Source organism: Pipistrellus hanaki, assembly GCF_964339955.1.
Source record: "Pipistrellus hanaki genome assembly, chromosome: 16".
Classification (NCBI taxonomy): Eukaryota; Metazoa; Chordata; class Mammalia; order Chiroptera; family Vespertilionidae; genus Pipistrellus; species Pipistrellus hanaki.
In genome coordinates, this window is record NC_140518.1 from 39,668,847 (window position 1) to 39,693,378 (window position 24,532).

At 57.5% G+C, this 24,532-nt stretch overlaps 1 protein-coding gene across 2 annotated transcripts in view; it reads left to right on the forward strand.

Annotated features, from left to right (window-relative positions):
* NTN1 (netrin 1) overlaps nt 1–24,532 on the forward strand; it is a 196,451-nt gene that overhangs the window by 146,540 nt on the left and 25,379 nt on the right. For both annotated transcript variants that reach the window (XM_084863941.1, XM_084863942.1), the window contains exons 4-5: nt 1,443–1,592; nt 1,779–1,832. In XM_084863941.1, coding sequence (XP_084720067.1) covers nt 1,443–1,592; nt 1,779–1,832 — 204 coding nt within the window. The remainder of the gene's footprint in view (nt 1–1,442; nt 1,593–1,778; nt 1,833–24,532) is intronic.

The window sequence follows — 24,532 nt, forward strand, 5'->3', positions numbered from 1 at the left end:
CCCGTCCCCCTGGCCCAGGGCTGTGGGGAGAGGCCCGTCTCCATCGCAGACTCTGCCTCCGCCCTGAGCAGAGCTGGCCTGGGAACCCCGTCAGCTCCTGGAGGAGCGCTCTCCCACTTACCTTCTGGGCTCCTTTCCCCTTTGGGGCAGGAGTCCAGCGCAGCCTGTGGCACCGGATGAAATGGCCGCGGGAGGCCGCCCCACTGCCCTTGGGGGATGGAGGGGCGGAGGGAGGAGGCGAGAGGCAGACCACTTCTCCATCCTGTCTTCCCTTCCCACTCCCACTCGGGGTGGGGGCAGGACACCGTGGGGACTCAGGTCCCGCCTGGTTGGTGCAGCAGCTCTTGCCCCGGCGTCAGGTGTGGGTGTCTCAGTCAGCTCTGGCTGCTGTAACAAAACACCACAGACTTAGACAACAGCTCTGTATTTCTCACCGGCTGGAGGCGGACAAGTCCAAGGTCAGGGGCCGCAGAGTCAGGGTCTGGGGAGGGCCGCTTCCTGGTTTGCAGTGGCTGCCTCCTTGCTGTGTGCCTGCAGAGACCTCTCCCTCCCTCCTCTTTTAAAGGCGCTAACCCCAGCAGGGGGGCCCCACCCTCATGACCTCATCTAACCCTAATTACCTCCCAGGGGCCCCACCTCCCCACACCATTGTATTTGGGGTTGAGGGCTTGAAGGTAAGACTTTGGAGAGATACAAACATTCAGTCCACAGCAGTGGGATGTCCCCCCAGTGTTGTCTGGCCACTGCGTCGCTGGAATAGGGTCCTTAGAGCACAGGAGTGGGCGTCAGGATGGACAGCCAGGAGGACGGGCATGGGCTGGCCAGTGGCCTGAGAACGGGGCCGTTCCCTCTGTGAGACCCGTGGGGGAGGGATCCCGCATCTCCCAGTCTTCACACATTTATTAAACAACTACTGTGCCTCTTCCCGCAGCTCCAGGTTATGGGGGATAGGCAGAGCAGGTGGGGGCAGCAGCCTGCAGGCCGCACCTCCTGGTGACTCCCCCATCAGGCTCCAGACCCTGTCCCCCTCGCCCAGAGGGTCAGCAGGGGAGTGTGGGGCCCGGGGCGGGTGGGCGGGCGGAGGAACGGGAATGCACAAACCCACGGGGAGAAGGGGCAGCTCCCAGGTCTGACTCCTCCACTCACGGTCAGAGTTTACGTTCTTCGAAGCATGCTTGATGGCGGGCCTTCCTCTCTGGCCTGGGAAGGGCTCCCCACCTCTGTTTCCCTGCTGCCAGCACATCCTTTCGAGTCCGAGTGTCCTAATCCTCATTCCCCATTTCCCGGCGGGCAGGTGGCCGGCGCTCAGAGCTTCTGGAATGTGTGGGCTTGGCTGGTCCCACTCCCCCGTTCCTGCTCTTCGCTGGGGAGGGACCCCAGGGGGAGGGTGTGCACGGGGCCCCTTCCCGCCCTCTGACCCTCCTGTTGTGTGTCCTCCACAGCCTGCGATTGCCACCCCGTGGGTGCTGCTGGCAAAACCTGCAACCAAACCACCGGCCAGTGTCCCTGCAAGGACGGAGTGACCGGCATCACCTGCAACCGCTGTGCCAAGGGCTACCAGCAGAGCCGCTCCCCCATCGCCCCCTGCATCAGTACGTACGCCCGGGGGGGCCTGGGTGCGGGGGGAGGGCCCTGTCTGGAGGCGATGGTGGTGGGGGTGGGGTAAGTGGGACACTGGAAGGCTGGGAGGGGTCTGTGCTGTGCCCATCCTGCTCTAAGGTCAAAAATAACACCTCCTCCTCACCTCACTTCCCCTTCCTCCGTCCTGAATCTTGCAGAGATCCCCGTGGCGCCGCCCACCACTGCAGCCAGCAGCGTGGAGGAGCCAGAAGGTAGGCTTGCCCCCTCTGCTCGTCTCTTTGGGAGGGTGGGAAGGGGGTGGGGGTTACAGGGGACAGAATCCTCCGAGCCCCCATCAGGGCGCTACTTGGCATGAGTGGTACCCGGCTTGGACTGAGGAGGATGGAGCCCCAGGCATTTTTCTGGGAGTCCCCCCTCCCCACCCCTCCGCAAGAATAAAAGAGAGGGGTTTGATCAGTCCTGTGGGCCAGCCTCTCTCCAAGCCCAGGACGCTCACAGCGGCTCCTCTTGTTCACCCACCAAGTTAGGGAGCGGTCTGAGCCCAACACCGTCCGACCGGGCCGTGTCACCCCTTCCGGGGCTGCAGAAGGTCCGGGAAGGAGGCAACAGCGCCTTCCTGAGCACCGGGACAGAACGGGGGCCGCACTCAGAAATGGGGGTGAGGACAGGGAGAGAACCACGCTGCCTCTGTCCCCCTCCTCTCGCTGAACCTGAGCATTCCCTCGGTTGCCAAGGTGGCCACAAACCACAGCAGGGCCAGCAGCCCGGGGACCTGGGCGTCAGCAGAAGCCACCGGTGTTTTCTCACCCCGTTAGGGTGGGTGCAGGTATCCCAGCATGCCGTTAGGTCAGTGTTGCTTCAAAACGACGGGAGCCTGCTGCCAGGCCTGCTGCCGCCTCCCCACCTGTAGCCGCTAATGAAGAAGCGGTGCCGTGAGGGACTGCCTCGTAGACTTCGGGTGTGGACGTGTCTGGTTAGGTGTATTTTGGGGTATTTGTTTCCTTTGTGCTGTCGACAAAAGAACGTCCAGCCTAAGAAGAAGTCCGAGGGGAGTGGACTTGAGCCAAACGGACGATGTTTGCCGGGAAGCAAAAATCTCCATGGAGAAATTGCTTCGGAGAACGGCAGCTTTACAGCTTATTTTATACATTACGGTCAGGGGAGGAGGTGTGAGGGGGTTACCTGCAGGCCGCTGGGGGTAGGTGAAAGGGATGGGAGAGAGCAGAGTGGGGAAGGGCTGGGACTGGATTCGAAGTAAAACGAAGAGAAATAAAACGGAGAGACGCTTCTCTTTGTGAGCGGGTGCAGGGTAGTTAGCAGTTCGCACCAAGATCCCGTGGAGAGGGCCTTGGGGGAGGGGAGAGGGTGTGGCGTCTGGTATGTGGGGGGCCCCGAGGTATCCGCAGAAGGAGGTTACCCTGGCATTTCAAAGGTGTGTGGTCACAGAGGCAGAAAGATAGACAGGCTCCGCTGCGGTAAAGAGTGACCTTTGTCAGGGAAGCTACAGGCCTGGGACGGAGCCACCTGCCAGGACCCGCTTTGAGTTGGGACTTGCGTGTTCAGGCCTTCCTGTGCTTACTTTCGCTCTCAGAGTCTGTAAGGCCCCCCATGCAGGGTCCTGAGTGTGTCCGGTGTAGGATGTGGGCCCTTTTCCATCCACAGGAGTCCCGTGTATTTTATTTCTGCATTTGGAGATAACGCTGTGAGAATGTTGTCACCAGTCCTCGGCCCAGGGAGGTTTCGTGCAGCTCAGAGCCACTGGACGGGGTGCCACGCGGAGAGCAGGCCAGGCTGGTACCCAGCGTCTGGTCCTGGGGTCCCACGGGCCTTTTGTGCACTGGCACTTGGGGTAGGAGTGGGAATGGGGGGCCCATGTGGACATCAGTGTCAGCTCTGGGGACTCCCTTCCTCCTCTCCAGGCAGGTGTGCGGGAGGCTTGTGCACCCACGTGGTTGCCTGATGTCTTAGAACAGGGGTCGGCAAACTCATTAGTCAACAGAGCCAAATGTCAACAGGACAACGATTGAAATTTCTTTGGAGAGCCAAATTTTTTAAACGTAAACTTCTTCTAACGTCACCTCTTCAAAATAGACTCGCCCAGGCCACAGTGGTATTTTGTTTTAGAGCCACGCTCAAGGGGCCAAAGAGCCGCATGTGGCTCGTGAGCCGCAGTATGCTGACCACGGTCTTAGACTAAAGACTAGACTTGAGTGCTGGCTGTGTGCTGGGGGCTGAGAGGACGTTTCAAACCGGCATGTGTGCACAGTCAGAGCACAGCTTCCAGAGAGGGGCGGACAGAGAGTGTTTCAGGGGGCTGCTGAGGTCACACCCGGGAAAGCCAGGGACGCTGGTCTTGGGTGATTGGGTTGAGTGGTCAGTCACCTTTGGTTGAGCTGCAAGGGACTCTCACAGGAAAAACTGCAGGAGGAAGCAGCTTGGGGGCCTGGGAGGCGGGAGGCAGGAGCCGGCGTGAGACTGAAGAAGGCATATCCCATCCAGCTCTGGGCGCACTGACACTGCCGCTGGCTGGAGTCTCCACTCCTGCTCCCGCAGTGTGGCCTCCGCCGCTCGGAGCTCACCTGGCCCAGCTCCTGGGGCTGTGCACCCAGCTCAGCCACGGCCCAGGCAGACCAGCATCTCGCTCTTGCCTCCCATTTCCCCAGTCCCTGCAGTGCTTTTGGCTCTTCCCCTTGCAAATCAGAAACGGCCCAAATGAGACAAAAAAAAAAAGGGAAAAAGAAAAACGACTCCCGAGATGCCAGCCACAGGAAGCTGGAGGAGAGCAAGCAGCGGTCTTCGGCCAGACAAGATTCCCCAGCGAGTGCTTACAAACACGGGCAGCCTCCTCCTCTGCAAGGCCTTTTCAGTTCTTAGTTAGTTAACATCCTGACTCCGTTCGGTTTCGTTACTGCTTATTTCTTTTCTTCCTTCCAAACCTTTAAAAGACACGTTTTTTAAATGAAAGCAAACAGTAGACACACGTACACAGCACCGCTTTGCTCACAGACGGGCTGAGCGAGCAGGTGTGATCCTCATGCTTTGAGCAGACCCTTCGGACTTCCTCTGGTGCTCCGGGGTACCCAGGATCTGGTGCTCTCACCCAAGGACCAGGCCATGCCCGGGCCTCAGGCGCTGGGCTCTGGGCCTGCCACGCACGGCTGCCCGGTCTCGGTGGGCGGGACGGCGTGGGCAGGAGGCCAGGGGGCCCCTGGGGGCCCGGAGCGCAGCGCTCCCCAGCCTGTCGGTTCTTGCCGTGTTTGAATAGGGAAGGCTTGTGTGCCAGGCTGCCGGAGAAAAGCTTATTTACTTTTGCCTGCGTAACGGAGGAGAATTAATAAACCGAGAATTTGTCCTGAAAGCTGATGGACGTAACCTCACGCTGAACCCACCCCCTGGCAGGGCCAGCTCACGTACGGAATGCTGTCCACTGCTGTCTGAGCAGCCGGAGCCCCGTGATGGGGCAGGAGGCAGGAGCGCCATGCCCGTGGGAGGTCTAGGCCAGGGCCCAGGAGGGCAGTGGGCTGGGGGGGCAGAGAGGGACCACCCATTCCAAACCCACCCATCCTCTGGGCTAAAAGAGGGCCCTGCCCTCCCTCGGCCTCCCTCCCTCGGCCTCCCTCCCTCGGCCTCCCTCCCTCGGCCTCCCTCGGCCTCCATTAGCTCTGTGTAGTTGTTGATCGCACATCGTTTGGCTTCGTGGCGGCCACTTGGCTCAGCGGGATGAGTCCCGGTTTGGACCAGGGCATCTGGGTTGATGATTCTCTGCTGTTGGCTGAGAGGCCCTGGACATGCAAAGACTTCGCTTTTCTGCCCCCCGCACGCCATGTTGAGGGGAGGGGCTTTCTTGCATTCTTCTCAGGGTAGGAATAGACTTTTTCCTTCCTCTTCAGAAATGCTTGCTCTGTCTCCTCTGCCTCTGATGGCCAGTCTCTCCTGCAGCCCCGTGCTGAGGTCTCCTCAGGCAGCGGCGCTGGTGAATAGTTACGACCTGGCAGGGGTAGAGTCTGACGCCTGGCATTTGCTACTTTCCCTGGTGTCAGCACTCCTGGTGGCTGGTTGCAGACACCCCATCTGATGCCATGGAACATGCAGGTGGGAAGAGATGCATATGATGGGCTCTCGGAGCTCAGGTGGGCTGACTCCACCCAGCACTGCCTGCGGGTTCCCCCGGAAATGAAGTGTAGGCATAGGAACACGAAAATACGGAGGGAGGAAGGGCCGCCTCTCAGCCGGGCGAGAGGCTGTGGTCTTTCGCTGGCTTCCTTGGTGCCAAGGGGCACTGCTGTCTCCTGAGTGGAGGCTGGACTTGGGATGGAGGTGCAAGAGCAAGTAGCCAACTCCTGGGACCCCTCCCTGCAGGGTCTTGGTCCTCTCTCTGGGCCTCATCTCCTCATGGCACTTGCCCCACTGGTATTTGGTGTGGTGTCTTCTGCAACCTGCTTCCGTGGCCCCAGCCTCGGGGCAGTCACCTGAGAGTTGTCACACCTGGTGGCCTCTTAGCGCCTCCACTTATTTTCATGAAAGAAACTTGGGTTTATAGAGACCTGCAGCCTGGAGCAACTTGGACTGTCCTCGTGTTAAGCTTATTTTCCAGGACAGAGAATAGGTGATGAGGAGGGAACGTGAGCTGGTGAGACTGGGGTGCAGACTTCCCAGGTGCTGGGGGCCGGACGGAGAGGAGAGGACACCGGATGGGAGCCTCAGACCCAAGTTCTGCCTCATCTTGTTTCCTTCTCTGGAAACAGGGTAGTCAATGGAATGGGATGATCCAGATAAAGCTTTGGACTTGGTGGTGGGCTTATACATGCCCAGTGTCGACCCAGTGTGTGGAGGGACTGTGTTGAGGTGTCTGTAAGCTCTGCGATGGGAAGGCAGGGTGGGCAGCAGGAGGTGTGGCCCGAGGACAGGTGTGCAGGGCCTGCTAAGTGGAAACTGCTGGTGGCCTCATCACATCCTTCCCAGCAGCTGAAGTTAGACACTGAACCCAGCAGAGAGTTGAAGCCTGGTTGCTCCCCAACTGCCCTCCCCTGCCAGCCTGGTCACCCCGCCTCCCCCGCTGGCCTGATCGCCCCTAACCCCCTGCCAGTCTGATCTTGCCCTTAACTGCTCTCCCCTGCTGGCCTTATTGTCCCTAACTGCCTCTGCCTTGGCCCCAACCACCATGGCTTTGTCTGGAAGGAAGTTGGACATCTGGAAGATGGCTGGTCAACCCGGTCTAATTAGCATATTACTCTTTTATTAGTATAGACAGATTATATAGGATAGGATTGCTTAAATGGGACTAGGCGAAGCCTTTTACAGCAGAAGGAGATGCTCTTGGCAGACAAAAATACATAACCCCTAAATCTGGACTAGTTATTAAAAAATTGAACCACTTTCTTACACCTTACACCAAACAGCTGTTGCCCTTAAAACCCTCCTCAGCCCCCACCTTAGGTTCTGCCTTTGCAGTTCACCCAGATTAGGTTGTGATTGGTCAGTTTCTATGCCAGACAGTGTCAAAAGCTCCGCCTCCTAGGCAGCCATTGGCTCCTCTAGGAAATCCAGAATGGCTTCACCTTCAGTCAGCACCAGCTCTTCAGTCACACCCCTAGTCGCTCTGAGAACCGGCACCTCAAGTCTGTGCTGGTGGCAATTTTGAATTCTCATCCTTGACCTAACCTTCTTACAGTGTGAGCTCCGGGAAGGCAAACCTTTGTCTTGTTCATTCTTAGTTCACTCAGACTTTACCTGTGTCTAAGCATCCATGCTAGCACTGCATAGTGACCGGTGGAACAGTTGTTTCGGTAGTCGCAGTCATTGCCTTTTTATAGAGAGAGAGGCCCAGAATAAGCAAATCAAGAGACAGAAATCAGATCCGTGGTTGCCAGAGCCAGGGATGAAGGAGGCATGGCGAGAGGTGATGGTGCAGGCTTCCCCTGCAGGAGGGAAAAGCTGGGCAACTAGGCAGTGGCGCTACAGTGAATGCAGTAATGCCACTGGACTAAAATGTTTAAAAACGATTCAGATGTCAAGCACTTGTGGTCAGAGCCCAAGGGTGACGTGAGTCTGGCTTGTTGGGTTGGGGGAGTGGAGAGCAGCGGCCATGGGGTCTGAGCGCTGGGCCTGGGCATGCCTTCCTGCCCCTTGCTCAGCAGAAGACTCTGAAAGCAGGGGGTGTCTCTTAGCTCCTCCTCACCCACCTCCAAGCAGGGTTAGCTCAGCCAACACAAGAAATGGCAGGTGTCCTCCATCGCCCTCCAGGCACACGGGGGGGCCATGGCCTTGTGTTAAGTAGCAGAGGTCTGGCTCACCGCCTTCAGCCTTATTCTCTTTTGGGGGTTCGGCCACATGAGCCCCAGGTGAGGGAGCCTCGGTACTCCTGGCATAGGAGCTAGGGGCCTGTGGGTCTGTGGGGGGCTGGGGCTGGAGCCAGGATGGCTGATCGTGAGGAGATCCCAGGCCACTTAGAAGGAGCAGGTCTGTAATGGACTGCGGCCTGGCCTTCAAAGCATGGTATGAAACAGGATGTTAGGCCGTCCGGGATCTGCTGTTCAGGAAACGACCATCAGCTAATTCGTCTCCTGAGAAGAAATTGACCCAGACCCGTGATAAAGGAGAAATGGACCCTGGGTAAGTGAAGAATTCGACTTTTACATGATGCCAGCACTCTTCTCAGTTATCAGCCAGGAGTCTTCTCCGCCATGGAGGAGAAGACTCAGTGGAGGCGGGTGCACCTGGCTATCCCCATTGCCCACGGGAGGGAGCAGGCACAGAGAGATCCGTGAGCACCAATGCACAGCGTGCTACTGGGATTGCAGCCGAGGCGCCTGGCCTCCGTCTGTCAGTGGTGTGGGCCTCCGTGTCATTCTGCCTCCCAGTAGTTATGCTGGTTGGTCCATGCAGGAGAAGGTTTTGCTGTTGCTGATGGTGTGGTGACATTCTACCAAGACAAACTCACGTGTTCACAGGGGACCTGAAAACAAGGTAGAGGTGGAGGTTAAAGGCCATGTGCTCTGCAGATGCCAGGTAAAGCATCTCTGAGAGCGGTGGGTTGGTGCGTGGGGCAGGCATGGCTGAGGCCACAGGGTCTGGGCATGGTGAGTGGTGGGCAAAGCTGTCCTCTTGGTCACAAGGCAGCCAAGCGAGACAGGGCAAATACGTGAGTGTCTACCAGTAAACCAGCGGGGGAGGGAGGGGGAGGGCTCACGGCCCCTTCCTCACACCTGACAGCCCTTGCATGGTGAGAACAAGCCTGCAGAGAATCAGCTGGAAATTGCTAAGAATTCTGCAGGGAGGCCATTACCACATTAACATACAAAGGTGGCAACTTTTCTTATCTATCAGCAATAACTAGTTACAAAACAGGGTCATAGCTACTGAAGAGCATGTGGCACAGCATCTAGCCTGTAGGAAGTGCTCCATGAATACACATCATTTTTATGATTCTGGAAACAAAAGCCCAGCTAGAATAGCAGCAAATCAAAAACACAGAGTAAATATAGCAGTAAAAGTACACAATGGATATTAAAAGATAAAAATTTCCCAAAGGGAAAAAAAAAAAAAAAGGAAGGTTTTACCATGTCTGGCGGGGGCAAGACTTGAAGTTGCAAAATGTCAATTCTCCTTGAAATAATCTAAGTTTAGCATGATTCTAGCCAAAAACCCCAATTGGACAGGACATGACTCTTAAATTCAGCTAGAAAAATAAGTGAGTGAGAATAGCCAATAATTTTTTAAAGCCAGAGCAATAAACAGTGGCTTCCACAATTTCTCTTGCGGAGATATTTTAAAAGGAAAGCTGACGTATGACATTTTACCCCTGCATCTTTCGGAATGCCGTCTCTGAAAATATTCTCCTCAGCTTTTCGGTAGCCTCATTACCCCTAAGCGGACAATGCTTTACTATCCTGTCACCCCTGCCCAGCTTTCTTATCCCCCGAGTGTCCTTAGAGCTGGTTTGCTCTGTGCTTTAATCATGGGAGCATTATGCAATAGCAAAGCATGATGCTTAGCAGTACATCTGCGTCCCCAGGCGGGGGCTGCTGTTGATGATGTGGTGCACGTGGGGTGGCGTGTCAAGTGAAACGTGCTGCCCACATGTTACATGTCGTCATCATCATCGCGTGCTCTGAAAGGAGAGGCAGGGAGCTCCCCGGCCAGCCCGAACGTCAGCCCACCCTGTGGTCTCGGAGGTGGAGGGTTGCAAGCTCGGTGCTTCCTTCAGGGACCGGCCCAGCAGAGGGACCAGGAAGTCCACAGTGTGGCGGGAGCAGAGGGTGCCGAAGCTCAAAGACAAGTGAGCACCACCGTTCTGAAGCAGGCTTTTTAAATTAATATATATTTTTTTATTGATTTCAGAGAGGAAGAGAGACGGAGAGAGATATAGAAACATAAATGATGAAGGAGAATCATTGATCGGCTGCCTACTGCTTGCCCACGACTGGGGAACGAGCCCACAACCAGGGCATGTGCTCTTGACCAGAATCAAACCTGGGACCCTTCAGTCCATAGGCCGATGCTTTATCCACTGAGCCACACCAGCTAGGGCTGAAGCAGGCTTTCTTGATCCAGGCACTGCCAACAGCGGTGCTGGAGAACTTTTAGTGTTTTTTGGTGTGTTTTTTGGGGGGGTGGGGGCGGCTGGCTTGTGCACAGCCTCTCTGGCCTCCTCCCTCAGCCCAGTCCCCCTCGGAAACCAGAGACTAAGCCCCGGGAATGGGCACCGTGGGTGGGACCTGCTCACTGCCCTGGCTGGGGACCAGACTCACCCCACGTGGATCAGGTGGACTGAATGGAGTTACCGTTGTATTTGGCCACTTGTGTCCTGCAGAAATGGCGGTTTCACGCGATCCCACTTACTGCATGCTTCCCGTGGCCAGGGACCTGCTCCCGGCAGCCTGCATGGCGCTCCTTCCTTCTTCCTCACTCTGTCTGTCCCTTCCTTTGACTGCCTTTCTCTGTGTCCTCATCTCCCTCTGTCTGTCTCCTCCACCCCCTCCACCACCTCTGTATTCCCTGGCTTTCCCTGCTCTCCTCCCCTCCCTCTTCCCCTCCCCCTTCTTTGGGGGCTGCACAAAGGGAAGGGGCAGAGGTCAGGCTGGGGCGAGCAGGGCGGGGAGCGCTCAGCTGCCCCCTTCGGCCCGCCACCCCAGGGAGCACAAAGGAACCATTTGCATTGTGTGTCTCGGGCCCCATTGTTTCCCCTCGGAGGGGCCTTTGCAGGTGGGGCTGCCACCCTCAGAGAGGGGGATAAAGGGATGAGCGGGTAGGCAGAGGCGAGCGGGGGAGGAATATTTAGCCCTTGTTCCCACTGGGGACTCAAGGGGACGGCTGATGGGAATGGACAAGTGACAGGTGTCAATGAGGGAGAGGATTGGAATCCCCAGGACCCGCCCCTTGTCACACTCATGTCACAGGGTCCTTGTTGGCAGAGGAGGGAGGACTGCAGGATGCAGAGACCCACTCCCATACCCACCCCCACTCCCAGGGTGGTCCCCAGCCCAAGCTGGGCCTGACATCTCCCTTGGGGATTCCTGTCGAGATCCTGGCTGGGCACTGGGGGGAGGGTGCATGGAAATGGGCCATGCCTGGCGCCCAGGCCTGAGGCCCTTGGCACACAGATAGCCCTCTCTCCTGCCCGGGGTGGTGGGGGGAACCCCAACAGCCACTGAACGGGATGGGTGGGAGTCATATCCCCAACCCTAGAAGTGGGGGGTGGGCGGCATCCGCAGTGGTCCCTTTGATTTCCTACATACCCTGCAAGACTGAAAATACATTCGTCTGCTCGGGCTGCCATAACAGAGCACCATGGACTGTGTGGCTTAAACAATAGGAATTCATTTCTCACAAGCTGGAGACTGAAAGCCCAAATTCAGGGTGCCAGTGTGGTCAGTTCCAGGGAATGCCCTCTTTCTGGTTGCCAACTGCTCTCTTCTTGATGAGCCCTCAAAGGGTGGGAGAGAGAGCTCCCTGGTGTCTCCTCTTATAAGGGCCCTAATTCCATCCTCAAGGGCCCCATCCTCTTGACCTCATCTAACCTCACTTACCTCCCAAAGGCCCCGCCTCCAAATGCCATCACATGCAGAGATAGGGCTTCAATGTAGGCATTTTGATGTGACACCGTTTAGTCCACAGCAAGTAGTCATAGTAACAAATAGTCTTAAACACCATCACTGAAGAGCGTGGATTTTCAGTCTTTTGCTACCCTCCCTCCACCCAGTGAAAGCGTCCTGCAGGCCACTTGATAGCTTTGGACTCAGGCTTCTCAATGAAACGAGGGAGTTGGGCTACATGATTCATTTAGTCCCCTCCCAGCTCGGAATTCCCTGGGTCCAAGCCGCTGGGAGGTCGACTGTTTGCAGGCCCCAGTGGCCTCAGGGCCTTGCCTTGGAGGGTCTTTCAGGCTGTGTTGGGGGGATTGTGGGCGATTTGGACCAAGAAGGGTACCCAGACCCAGAGGAGGGAAGGAGAAGAGGAGAATGGACTGGGGACAGTGTCTGCCCGCTCGCCAGGTGTCCCCCCTTCATGGCCTCAAGGCCTGTCCCCAAGCCCAACCCTGTCTCCTGTTGAACAGGGCTCTGCTGTCTGCTGCACTGGCCCTGTGTCCCTAAAGCTATAGGTACAGACACATGACACAAGCCCCAAGGTGTGATCACTCAGATTGGGGCCTTGTGCCTTGTCCCCAGGCAGATCCCAGAGCTCTCATTCAGTACGAGCAGTGGCTCTGCATCTCGGGAGGGGCCGTGCCCTTCCTGTACCTTCCCTTCAGGTCTCCCTCAGCCAAGATGGTGGCAAGTGTCATTGGAGTGCCTTGTGGTCTCTGTTCAAGAGTAAAGTGGAGCCAAAACCAGTTTGGCTCAGTGGATAGAGCGTTGGCCTGTGGACTGAAAGGTCCCAGGTTCGATTCCTGTCAAGGTGTGTACTTTGGTTGCAGACACATCTCCAGTAGGGGTGTGTGCAAGAGGCAGCTGATCGATGTTTCTCTCTCTTCAATGTTTCTAACTCTCTATCCTTCTCTCTTCCTCTCTGTAAAAAATCAATTAAAAAAAAAAAAAAAATATATATATATATATATATATATATATATATATATATATATATAAAAGAGTAAAGTAGTCTGTAGGTTGAGGAAAGGAGAAAGCGCTTTGGTTTGTAGAGATCAGAAATGAGCCAGGTCTGAAATGAAGTTACTTTGTGCAGTGGTGTCCTGCAAGCCAGTGGTGTCCTGGAGCCAGCATGCACCTGCTCACATGGGCTCGTGAGAACTGACTGTGGGCATCTCCTCCCAGCTCTGCATTCAGGGCATCATGCTGGTGGTTTGGTATTGGCCATGACGTAATATTTACACCTTGGAAATTGGCAACATGCTACAAATCAAGGGTTTTCTTCCTAGAGAGCCAGTTGTTAAATATGCCTCAGCGTTTCTCCCAAAAGGCGTCCTGGAAGTGGGATTTTGGATTCTGATAGCAGCAGGAAACCTAGAGATACTCATGAAGTCTGGTCACCATACTGGACAGATGGGGAGACTGAGCCCAGAGGAGAGCCGTGACTTGCCTTATGATTGAGGGCAGCACCAATGGAGACCCAGTCTCGCAACTTTGTTAACCATAGGGCCTCAAGCAAGCATCCTTTCAAGTGGTAAGTCCTGGAGAGAAATCAGACCTGGGGACTTGGAAAAGATTCCTCTTGCTGAGGAGAGGTTAGAAGTTCATGAATGTTTGGAGGAGCTGCTTTCATGAACCTGCCTTGACTTTCTCTTCAAGCCAAATTGGATTAGGCTTCCACCCACTGCCCTCCTCTTCACCCTCCTTCCCCCACCCCAACGAGCAGGGCGGGCACTTCCCCGTTTCCTGGCCAAGCATTCCTTCTGATCCACGAGGTCTCCTCCTTCGGCCCCAGGATGGGAAGATGTGCTTTAGCGTCTCCAGTGTCCCTCCAGGCCATGGCATCTTTACAGTAGCGTCCATCGTCATCGATGGAGAGACCTCTGGGAAGGTGGCGATCTCTGCAGGCCTGAGAGTCTGGGATTGTCCACGCTTGGACTTCACCCCGTCTTCTTCCTCTTTATGACAAATGTGCTGCTGTGGCTGGGACTAGAGGTGGAATTCCAGCCATTCTTCTGGGTCACCAGGGTTCTAAGAGGCCTCAAGACAGGGATTCTTGTGCCGATGATTTATTGAGGGGGTATCCTCAGGAGAAACTAGTGAGGGAGTGAGGGAAGCAGGACAGGGCAGGGAAGACACCAGGGAAACACGTGAGTTCGAGAGAATTCAGGCCTCGACATAATCACACAGGGGGCTCTGGAGAGAGAGTAAGTTGCACCAAAGTTGTCCTGCTTCAAAGCAAGAGGGCAGGGCGGTTATACCTGTCCGTGTAGCTGGCTGTTGGCTAGGACTGCCCCTGGGGAGGGGTATGTGTAACCTTCCAGGCATTCCCAAGCCAGGCAGTCTTTATCAGGTAAGGGCAAGCCTTCAGGGAAAGTGCAAGTGTGAGCCATTAGCCACAGGCACTGGCCGCTGCTGGAGGTAGGCGCACTGGCCCAGCCACATCTTGGTGAGTTACTTGAGAGGAAGACCAGTTCATTGGGACTTAGGAGCCATCTGAGGATTTCTGTTTTGTCCACTCTCCAACAGCCCTGTACTGTGGGAAGACCTGGTGGCGGTTCTCTGGGGCCACATGTCCTTCCTCTGATGTCCAACCAGTCTCTCAACCGTGACATCTCACATACCCCTCTTCTCTACCATGCACACTGCTGCTGGGGGTGTCTTCAATCAGACTCTCTTCACACACCCCTGTACTGACCAGTACAGGCTGCGTGCTATAACAAGCAGCCCTGGTGATCCATTGCAGCGCACAGGTGGCCTGGTTGGGTGGCTTTCTTCCAAGCAGTGAGTCAGACTCAGGTTTCTCCCATCCTGTGATTCTGCCATCCTCTAGGGCAGTGGTCGGCAAACTCATTAGTCAACAGAGCTAAATATCAACAGGACAACGATTGACATTTCTTTTGAGAGCCAAACTTTTTAAACTTCTTTTAACACTACTCTTTCAAAATAGACTCACCCAGGCCGTGGTATTTTGTGGAAAGCCACACTCAAGGGGCCAAAGAGCCGCATGTGGCTCGTGAGCCACAGTTTGCCGACCACTGCTCTAGGGCCTTAGACTCATTGCTGGTATGGAAACAGATCAGAGGGGAGCACATTGGAGACTTTTCCAGGCTGGGCCTGAAAGTACCATGCATCACTTCTACCCATGACATTGTCCAGAACTTCATCATATGACCACACCTAACCGCAAGGGGTGCTGGAGAATGTAGTTTATACCCCCAGGAGGAAAATGAAATGGTGTTTGGTAACTCCCTACAGCTTCCACCATAGACATTTTTGTTCCCTCTGCTGACTTCTTGGGCATTTGCAAGCCACCTCATTATGGAGTTATTGGCATCAGAAAGGAATGGTGAACCTGAAGGGTCTTTTATCTGTGGAGGAAGCAGTCCTGGCCCAGGGGTCTGTCTCCTGCACGGCAGCTGCCTAAGCCGGGGGTGAAGGCCCACCCAGGGAACCGGGCAAAGGCGGCACTGGCTTCCAAGGCATGACCTCACTGGCACGGGCTTAACCAGCGGGGCGAACGGGCCAGCCAACCAGCGGCTGGACATACAGGCCACAGGCTTCCCTGTCTTTCACGGCCTTTCCCCGGAGCCCGGCTTAGCCCCCCTCGGCTTCGCTGAATCACCCTTTCCTGCTGCCAGCACGCTGGGCCGTGTCTGCCATTGGCTCTCGCTGGAAAAGCGTATGGAGAGCCAACTGGATCCCCATGGGGGCCGCTTTGTTTTCCCCGCTGAACACAAAATCTCCTGTTCCCTCGGAGAGCCGACAAGGGGACCCTATGGGGCTGCCCTGTGGGAGCAGCCCCGGTGAATGTGGCGCCCGAACGCTCCAGCTTATTGAAGGCGGCTGCGCAGGCGGGCCCTGCCTTCGGCATGCAGGGGAGGAGGGCGAGGGCTGTTCCAGCGGATTAGCGGTGCAGACTGAGGGTGGCAGGTGCAGGTCTCGCTGCTGTTCGGACCCGTTACGAAATACTGATCTTCGCCCTACAAACTCTCCCCGCGGCCTCGTCCGGCTACAGGCCGAGAGGGGACTTCTTGTTCAGCCAGGCTTGGCGGTGGTTTTTAGTACCCCTTCCTTCCCCCGACTCCCAGCATTACTTGGGAACACCGTGCACGTGTCTGTTCATTTTCTCTTCATTCGTTCAAATTGCACATTCACTGGGGCTGTGTTAGTGCTGGGGTTACAGGAATAGGTATAGAGCATGGTTAAGGTGACCAGACGTCCCGCTTTTGGCGGGACAGTCCCAATTTTTAACAATTTGTCCCCCGGCATTTAAAAAAAAAAAAGTAATTGGGACTTTTTTTAAAACGCCTAGGGACGCGGGACAAATTGTTAAAAATCGGGACTGTCCTGCCAAAAGCGGGACGTCTGGTCACCTTAAGCATGGAGCCCTGGGTTCAAGAGATCTTGGCTTACATGCCAGAAAGATGCCCCGGAGGCGATTCTTACCAGCTGCTGCCTGTTAGGGTAGATGCAGCGAGGGTGTCAGCGGAGGCCCACATGGCCTTGCTGGCCGGGCTAAGAGCCGGCTGTGTGTGTGTGCTGCCCTCACGCACGCCGTGCTCTCCGCGGCTCCTCACGCCTCCAGCCGGGCTGCTGCTCGCTGATGGTGCTGGTAGCAGGTAAGAGGGACCGGTGGCAAAGCCAGAAACAATTTGGGATCCACACTCGAAACCTCCACGGAGACTGTCTGATGTGGCAGAATGTGCGTTGTGAGGAAGCTGCGGGCGGTAATCTTGGGCTCTGCAGTAGGCTGGTCTCCGGGGCTTTCCCTGAGAGCAGGGGCCGCCCACCCCGCAGTGAGACCCCCTCCCCCGCCCAGCCTGGCAGCCAGCAGGGGTCTGCCCGCACTCTCCCCTGGGGTGGCAGGGCTCCTCTCGGCCAGCCATGAGTTTTCATTTCCACGCTGGCAGCTAGCAGAGGATGTTCAGACGCGTCCTGTGGTCCCCGGACACAGGTTTCCGTTGGCCTGTTCCAGCGGGAAGGGGCTGGCAGACCTCGGGGCACCTCTGACTCCCCAGGTCAGAGGCACGTGGCCCCCAGAGGCTCTGCGGGAACTGGTCCCAGGGCCCAGCAGCTGTTTCCCAGTTCCTATCCGAAGCGGGTGCTGGGCATGGAGTGAGACGGTGTCGCCCACACCCACGGCCTCCTCGGCGGGTGAAAGCTGGTTAGTCCTTTGTCCAGCGGGTTGTCTGGCAGCCTCCTGGGAGGTCAGGGTGAGCTCCCATAGGTCAGGGCCAGCGCTGGGCATGGGGTCCTGTGCCTCACCCTCGCCCAAGCTCCTGAGGCCTCATCCCCTCATTCTAGCTCCCCCCCTCTGTGTGTGTGTGTGTATTGGGGTGGGGGTGGGGAGGCGGGTGTCAGGGACTGACTCAGAGGGGCCCTCTAAGACTGGGGGACATACGTGGGCACCCGATGGAAACCCTGTGTTGGGGTTCCTGGAGACAGAAGAGATGGTTAAGCAGCGGAAGAGGGTGTAACATGTGAACTTGGCCACCAGTAAAAACCCAGATGCTTTCAGGTGGGGAGTGCAGGGCAGGGGAAGTCCAGTGTCCACTGACCCCTCAGGCTGTCCGGTCACAGGCCTCTGCCGGGATGTGAGGGCTCCTCACGCCTTCTGGGGGGCCTGGCTCCCTGGGGTGTGGAGAGAACCCCTCCCTCCCTTTACTCTCCGGAGGAGGCAGTCGGGCTGGGCTGGTCTTGGCGGGAAGGTTTCAGCGTCTGCCCCTGTTCTCATGGGAGGAGCAGTCACACACACACACACACACACACACACACACACACACACACCCAATCCGGCTTTCAGACGCCTGAGGAGTAATTCACTGGAACATCGTGTGCTTTTTAAACATGGCATGCATTTTGGGTGGGAATCCTTCCCAAAGAAAACCCAGCTTTCCTGCTGCATTGAGCCATGCACACGGACGCGATTTCACCTGTGGGGATGGCACGGCCAGTACAGCCTAACCCTGGGGCTTTTCTCAGCTGTTCTGGGTTGTCTGCCTCTGTTCAGAGTGGCCCTTGGGTGTTCTCTGCCTGCTCTTCATGGTTTCAGGGTCCCTGGTCCCTTTTCTGCACCTGCTGGCTGGCTGTTCCTTCTTCCGGTCAGTGGGTCCCCGCCTCCCCTCCCCCCTTTAAATGTGTGGCTCACACGGCGCCGTGCTCTGGGATGGCTATGACGCTTAGGACCCTGCTTGTGAGGAAAGGATAATTCAGCTGTGAATGAGGACCTGGAGGCTGCTTAGACCTCTTCCTTCCTGCCTCTCAGCTGAGATCCAGAGACTTGAGATGCGCAGGTTAAGCAGGATGGTATCCGTCCTCAACAGAGACGTCTATAAAGTAAAAGAGGAGACAGAATTCGCCTCTTCAGTTTTCACATCGAATAACCGAGGAGCAGAGAGGGTAAGAAGAGGGACCCGCTTGGTGGGGGTTCTGGCGGCCAGGTCCCTGGGTTTTGGGGACCCAGGAAGGCTTGGGAGGGAGGGCACTTTCTCTGAAAGTCTCGAGGGCTGATCTGTTGGCTAAACAGGCTTATGCTGGGCCGTTCCAGAAGGTGGAACGAGGGCCACCTGGGAGGAGCTTAGAAACAGGCTCGGCTCGGCTCACAGAAGTCTGTCCAGACGGTGGGATGGCAACAGGAGGAGCAAGGGTGGACCGACCTTCAAGTACCCTCTCCTCTCGAGAAGGCAGGTTCTGTGGCTGGTGGCCAGTCCGTCAGTAACCGGACAATGACTGAGTCAACCGGGATGGCAGGAATGTGTCAGCTCTCCCACAAGTAACCAGGAGCACCTGATTGAGTTCTGGGCTCCCTTGGGTGCTGAGGTTGATTAGTCATGCCTGCCACGAGCTTGGCCGGGAATCCGTTGGCTTGTGCTTTTCCTGCTTCCACACTCGCTCCCAATCAGTGTCTTCTCTGGCGACCCTCCCTTTTCCCACCTGGAGGTAAGTTGCTCATCATTGAGCCGTTCGGAGTAGGAACCTGAGCTGCTTCCTCTCTCGGGCAGCCGTTGAGCACAGCCAATCTTCCTGAGGGCTGGCTGCTGGGCGGGCAGGGGCGTCAGGTGGGAGCTGAGTGTGGGGAGGTGAGGGGGAGGCACCCTGAGGCTCCTCCTGAGGACAGGCCGCTGAGAGGAGGTACCCTTGAGAGGGGGCAGCCGCTGCATTGGTGTGGGGGGAGGTTAGGGTCATTGCTTAATGGTCATCAGGTTGCCTATGGACTTGGGGACAAAGAGGTGGGTGGCCTCGGGGGGTGTTAGCAAAACTGCCCCCACTGGCGGGCAACCTTGGACACTGAACATTCTGGGCCTGTTTTCTCGTGTGTGTGACGGAACCTGTGGTCCTGACACCACCTGCTGGGTTCCCGACAGGACCCTGTGCTGCCTGCCTGGGGTTGTGGGTGAGGAGTGCTGCTGAGGGCCGCCCAGGTGCGGCTCATCACTGCCCCTGGAGATGGGCTGAGGGGGGCCACGTGGGTTGGACATGGGCTCCGGCGGGGAGGAGGCGGTACCTGCGGGCAGGGAACAGGGTGGCTGGTGGCGGAGCGGGCCCTGCAGTCCTCTTCGTGCTGAGACTGACCTTCTCGGCACAGTGACCCCCTGCTGGGAAGCCTGGGTGAGCACCCGAGGGTCGGGAAAATTCTAGATGGCCAGGAGCTGGTTCAGCCCACCTCGTCTCCTGCCTCCAGTCAGGAGGGCTTTCTGCAGCCCCGAAGGCTCCGGGCAAGAGGCTTTAATCTAATTACATGCTTTATTTGAGCCAATTTGTTTTCCAATCCATCTTGTTCAGCAAGAAGAAAGAGCATGCTGGGGACTCGGGGCACCCTCCGGCTCCGAGTGGAGAAGGGGCTGCTCTCCTGCCTCATGTGGCCAGGGCAGCCCTGACCTCTCCCAGCCCAGCCACCCCCCCCCCCAAACCGGCTGCAGGCCGCCCTACCTCACGGGGAGGGAGCGGCTGCCGCTCAGCCACTTCCATCTGCTGGGAGAGGAAGCTCGGCTTGCTGGTCACCCCTCCAGAAAGCCCAGCCAGAGAGCCTGTGCCTGCTTTCTCCGAGTCCAGTGCCCCGGGATGGACTGAAGCGGGGCAGGGGAGGGCCCTGCCCGGCAGGCAACCTGGCAGGGGCTCGCCTTCCCCGTCACCCCAGCTCCGAGCCTCCCTGGCTCCTCCGCCTGTGGGAGCTGCTCTCAGTGTCCCAGGCCCAGCATTTTAAATCTGCAAATCTCCTTCACAATAAGGCAGGGATTTAGAATCTTGTTATTAAAGTCCAAACAGAACGCCAGAGCCCTGCAGAGCTCCCCGGAGAGGTCAGATTTACCGGCTCCTGCCACACGCCCCGAGTGTCAGCGTTTGGTTCCTCGGCATTTCCCAGAATTGTCTTTTCCCGCTCTCCCTTCGGATCCTGCTTCAGCCATTGCTTCCCTGCTGGTGGAGAGCTTGTGTCCTGGGTCCCGGCCCTGGGTGTGAACAGACAATCCTGGCCCTTTGGGAGGGAGGCAGAAGGCAAGCCAACCTGAGAACCCTGCCCCTGCCCCTGTGACAGGTGCTGGGAAGGAGCCAGGCCCCCTGACGAGGAGTGTGCTGTCCAGGACAGCCCGAGGTCCGTCAGTACGTGCTCGAGGGAGAAAGAGAAGCATTTTAATTGGTTGCGCCAGGAATACAGAGAGATTGGTGTGTTGTTGTTGTTTTGTTTTGTTTTGTTTTGTTTTTTCATGCTCCTAAGTTTGAGTAAAAATGAACGCTAACATCTTTCGGAGCTTAGCATGTCAGGCTTCATCTCACTAGAGCTGCCGAGAAGGCCACACTCACCCTGTTTAATCAGCGAGGAATCTGAGGTCCAGAGAGCTGCAGTCACGTGCTCAGGGACACAGCTCGACAGGCCCGGGATCAGCAAGTTGAGGCCCTCCATGGTCTGCCTACCTGCTCACTGCTGCCCAGCGTTCCGCAGCCTGCAGGTCATTATGATCCTGAGTCAAGCCATGCCCTCTGCTGCCATGGATTGTATCCCAGGTCCAGGGAGAGGCAGTCTGTCCACCGGACACTCTGGGCCCCGGGACAGCAGGCACGGCGTACAGAAAAGCCCTGTGGCCTGGAGCTCGAGGCTGTGTTTCCTAGGTGACACAGGTGGGCGGGTCTCCTGATTTCTCCTGCCACTCACGACCCCTGCAGCCCAAGCCACGCCCTCTTTGTCATCAGGAAGCTTGGCAAATTTAAAAGACACCTAAGCCCTTCACCCAGGCATTCTCACGGGTCGCCAGCATAATGGCAAAGGGAGCTGACTTGTGACTTTCTAGGGAAGCCAGTTTTACACCCGTGAGCACCGGGGGCCGGGGTCATGTTCCAGGGGGTTCAATGAACATTTAGTGGTGACCCCATGGCAGGCAGAGGAAGTACCTGGACAATCCAGAGCTGAGGTGGGTGCTGAGAACTAGCGGTGCCCAGCTATGCTTGGGAGCAGAGAGGAAGGCTGCACCGGGAAATGAAACGATACAGGAATGGGTTGCAGAGAAGGTCTCGAGGGGAAAGGCATGGATGGCTGTACCACAGGTCCCCTGTGGTCTCTGGCTTCTCCAGCATCTCTGAGATGCGGTCCTCGTCCTTCCAGATCATTTGCGGGCAGTAGGATCCAGGCGCCGCTCACTGGAATGGAGGAGGAGATGTATGAACAGAGTATCCGTCCCGAGGCCATGGACCTGGGGCACAGGCAGGGTCCCAGCTGTGGGTCTGCATCTGGACATCCCTGTCTGGCTGTGGCCTGGCTGTGGGTCTGCAGTGTAGCCCAGAGAGGATCTTGGGGGCAGATATCTTTCTCTTGGGAGTTCGTGGCTCAGACCCAGCACACCAGCTGGCTTCTTGGTTTGAGTCAGTTGTAGGCTTCTGCTGAGGACCGGGCCAGTCACCCCATCCTTGCCTCCTGAGGCCCACTGGTGGGGCCCCATCTTGTCACTGCTCTGCCATCATTCGCCCTCCATTTACCAGCATCCAGTGGGGGCCATGGAGGCCGCCTTGAGCCCCTCACACCCCGTTAGCAGCAGCTTCTCATCCTTTGGGTCCCAGCTGAAGGATCATCTCCTTGAGAGCCCGTCTCTGACATCCCTCATCACTCCTGCCGCACTCTAGTTATATCCTCCTAAACCCTAAGCATAGGCAGGACGGTTACTATTACCCCATTTCACTGATGGGCAAACTGAGGTTGGAGTAGTCAGACCGTAGGGCTGGTGAAGCGACCCCTTTATTCCAGAAACGACCAGTTTCTCTGAAGCCCGCCAACACCTCCTCCCTCAGGGCCGCAGGGCGGACGTGGCCTTGGGGAGCTGCCAGAAGGGCATTTGAAGTAGAGACGTTGAGCTTTGCTATTTGGGAGGATAGGAACACGGGATCTGAGGCCACAGTGGATATGCCAGACCCAGGCCTGCCGTCGGAAGCTGGCACAGCGGGTGGCTCTCCAGGGAAGGTATGAGCACCAGCCCCTGCTCTACGCAGCGGAGCCCCTGTCCCTAGCGGGGTGCGGGGAGAGGACCCAGGGCTTGCGTAAAGCCCACATTTCCGGCTTCCCCGCCAGAGTGGTTGTTGGTGGTCCTTGAGAAGGAACGCGGCTCGTGTTGTAGAATGGCAAGTTATGCTTCTGAGGGCTTGGAGGCTCCTTTGTATCCACAGCGCAGAGTAGACATCATGGTAACCTCAGTGTGAGTGGGCCTGGGCAGCCTGGGCCCACCTGTGGTAGCAAGAGGGTAAAAGCCTCCCTCAGCCCATGTGACCCGGCCTGGCAGAACTTCCCGGTGGCTTTGCTTACATTTCCAATGGAATCCAGACCGTCTCCAGCCCCCCAGGGCCCACTCAGACTGTGTGGCTCACCTCTCTCCTCTGCTCCTCCTCCATGCGGGGCAAGGCTCCCCAGCCTTCATTCCGTGCCTGGACGGTGCCAGGCTTAGTCCTGCCTTCGGGCCTTTGCACGGCGGCCGCTCTTCGTGCTTGGCGCCCCCTGGCCGCGGGTCTTAGCCCTGCATCATGCACAGCGTTCACTCTCTGTCCTGTGCTACCTCCCGGGGGCGCTTTCCTGGCCACCCTGGCTAGAGCCGCGTCCTCACTCCCAGCCGCTTCCCGTGCACACAGTTGGCTGGCAGCTCGTGCTTCCTTTCCCCTGGGTGTCGGCAGCCGTGGAGCTGGGGCAGAGGAAGCTGCACGCCCACGCGGCACTTAGCAGCAGAACCCCACCCGTTCACAATACGTGTCACCTTTGTTAAATTCGGATACCCCCTCGTTACAGGGTTCACACCCACCGCCCAGCATTTCAGGGCATGGTGCATTCTTCCACCATAAAATCCAGCCTCTGCCATGGTCGGCAAGCCGCCTACCAGCCTTGACATAGCCTCAGCTCTGGCTGGGCCCCCTCGCCAGCTCCAGGCTCCCCTTTTTGTGGTTCCTCGCTCCTGCCTGGCCCTGTCCTGCCCCGGGCATCTCACAGGGCTGATTCCTTGCCATCCTACCCATCCCCTCCTCAGACTGGCCTTCCTGTCTCGGAAATGCTGCCCCCTACTCCCTAATGCCTCTGCTTTCCCCATTCTCGGCCTGCTCAGTGTCTGCACGGAGGGGCGCCCCTCATGTCTGAACCGGAAGCACTCGGGAAAGTGTGTGTGGATTTGCATCCTAACCACATTGTGTACGCGCCTGACCAAAGTCCGGTGGAACTGAGCTGCGTCCCGCTGGGATGGAACATGTTTACCTCTCCGCATCCCCTCTGTCCCTCTTTTGTGAATTGCTTGTTCGTCTGCTTTGAGTTTCAGGTCACTTTGTCTTATTTTAATTGATTCAGGGGAGCTCTTTATATATCAAAGACACCCGTCCTTTGCCATCTGCGCTGTAAACACCTTGGGGCTTTTTCCCAGTCATTTGCCGTAAGGCGCCCCACACCCAGCTGCTCTGCCAGGAGACTGCTCGAGGCCGCCTTGTTCAGGGAGTCCGTGGCCTCTCCGTGCCGGGACCCCACGTTAAAGGGCCTTCATGCTCTCGAAGCAAGTAGGGGTGGAGGTGATAGAGTGGGTGGGTTTGGCGAGACGTGTGGGTGCTCAACAGCTGCCTTGGACCCCAGCTTTTCCAGAGAGGGTGCTGGGCGCTGGGGGTCGTGCTGTGGGTGAGGGTGGCTTTAGCAGGGGGACAGTCACTCGCTCATCTGTGTCAGGACCAAGAGGCGAGAGCTGGCTTCACAGGGACCGCCTCCTCCGTCTACACCCCACGACGGCTGTTATGAACCCTGTGGGTGGCCGCAGTCTGCCCGAGGGGTTCCGGGCAGCTTGGTGGCTCCGACAGAGCCCAAACACCCTCCCTGGGCAGACCCACCTGACCTGCCTTTTGTCACCTGGTGGGCAGAGTGGCTCAGCCAAAATGGGTGAAGCCAGTGGGGCCCCTTTCTTCGCCCCCGTGCCCTGAGTGCTTTTACCCCGGGCCCAGGAACCAGGGCCCCTCCCCTGTGTCCAGCCAGAGGAGTCTGAACTCTTCCAGCCCTCCAGGTTCCTGTCCTGGGATGGACCGTGGTAGCTGGGTGTCCCTTGCTCATTACCCGCACAGCCCCACCTTCCTGAGCCCCACGGCCCAGAAGCAGAGGCAGGGGTGCTGCTGGGAGCGAGACCTTGCCAGCTCCCCGCCCCGCTCCCAGGGAGGCACCAGATGCAGCGCCCCTGGCTCCAGCCAGGGCCCGCCGGCCCGCCTGCCATATGCTCCGAGATGAGCTCCGATCTGCCGAGCAGGCCTGCCCGGCAGGGTTTTTGGCACCTGGGCACAGGAGGCAGACCGGAGGGGCCGGCTACTCAAGGTGGAGGGAGAGGAGGCGGGGGCTTGGCCGCTGGGATTGGGCCTGCGAGGCCCCCTCTTGGTTC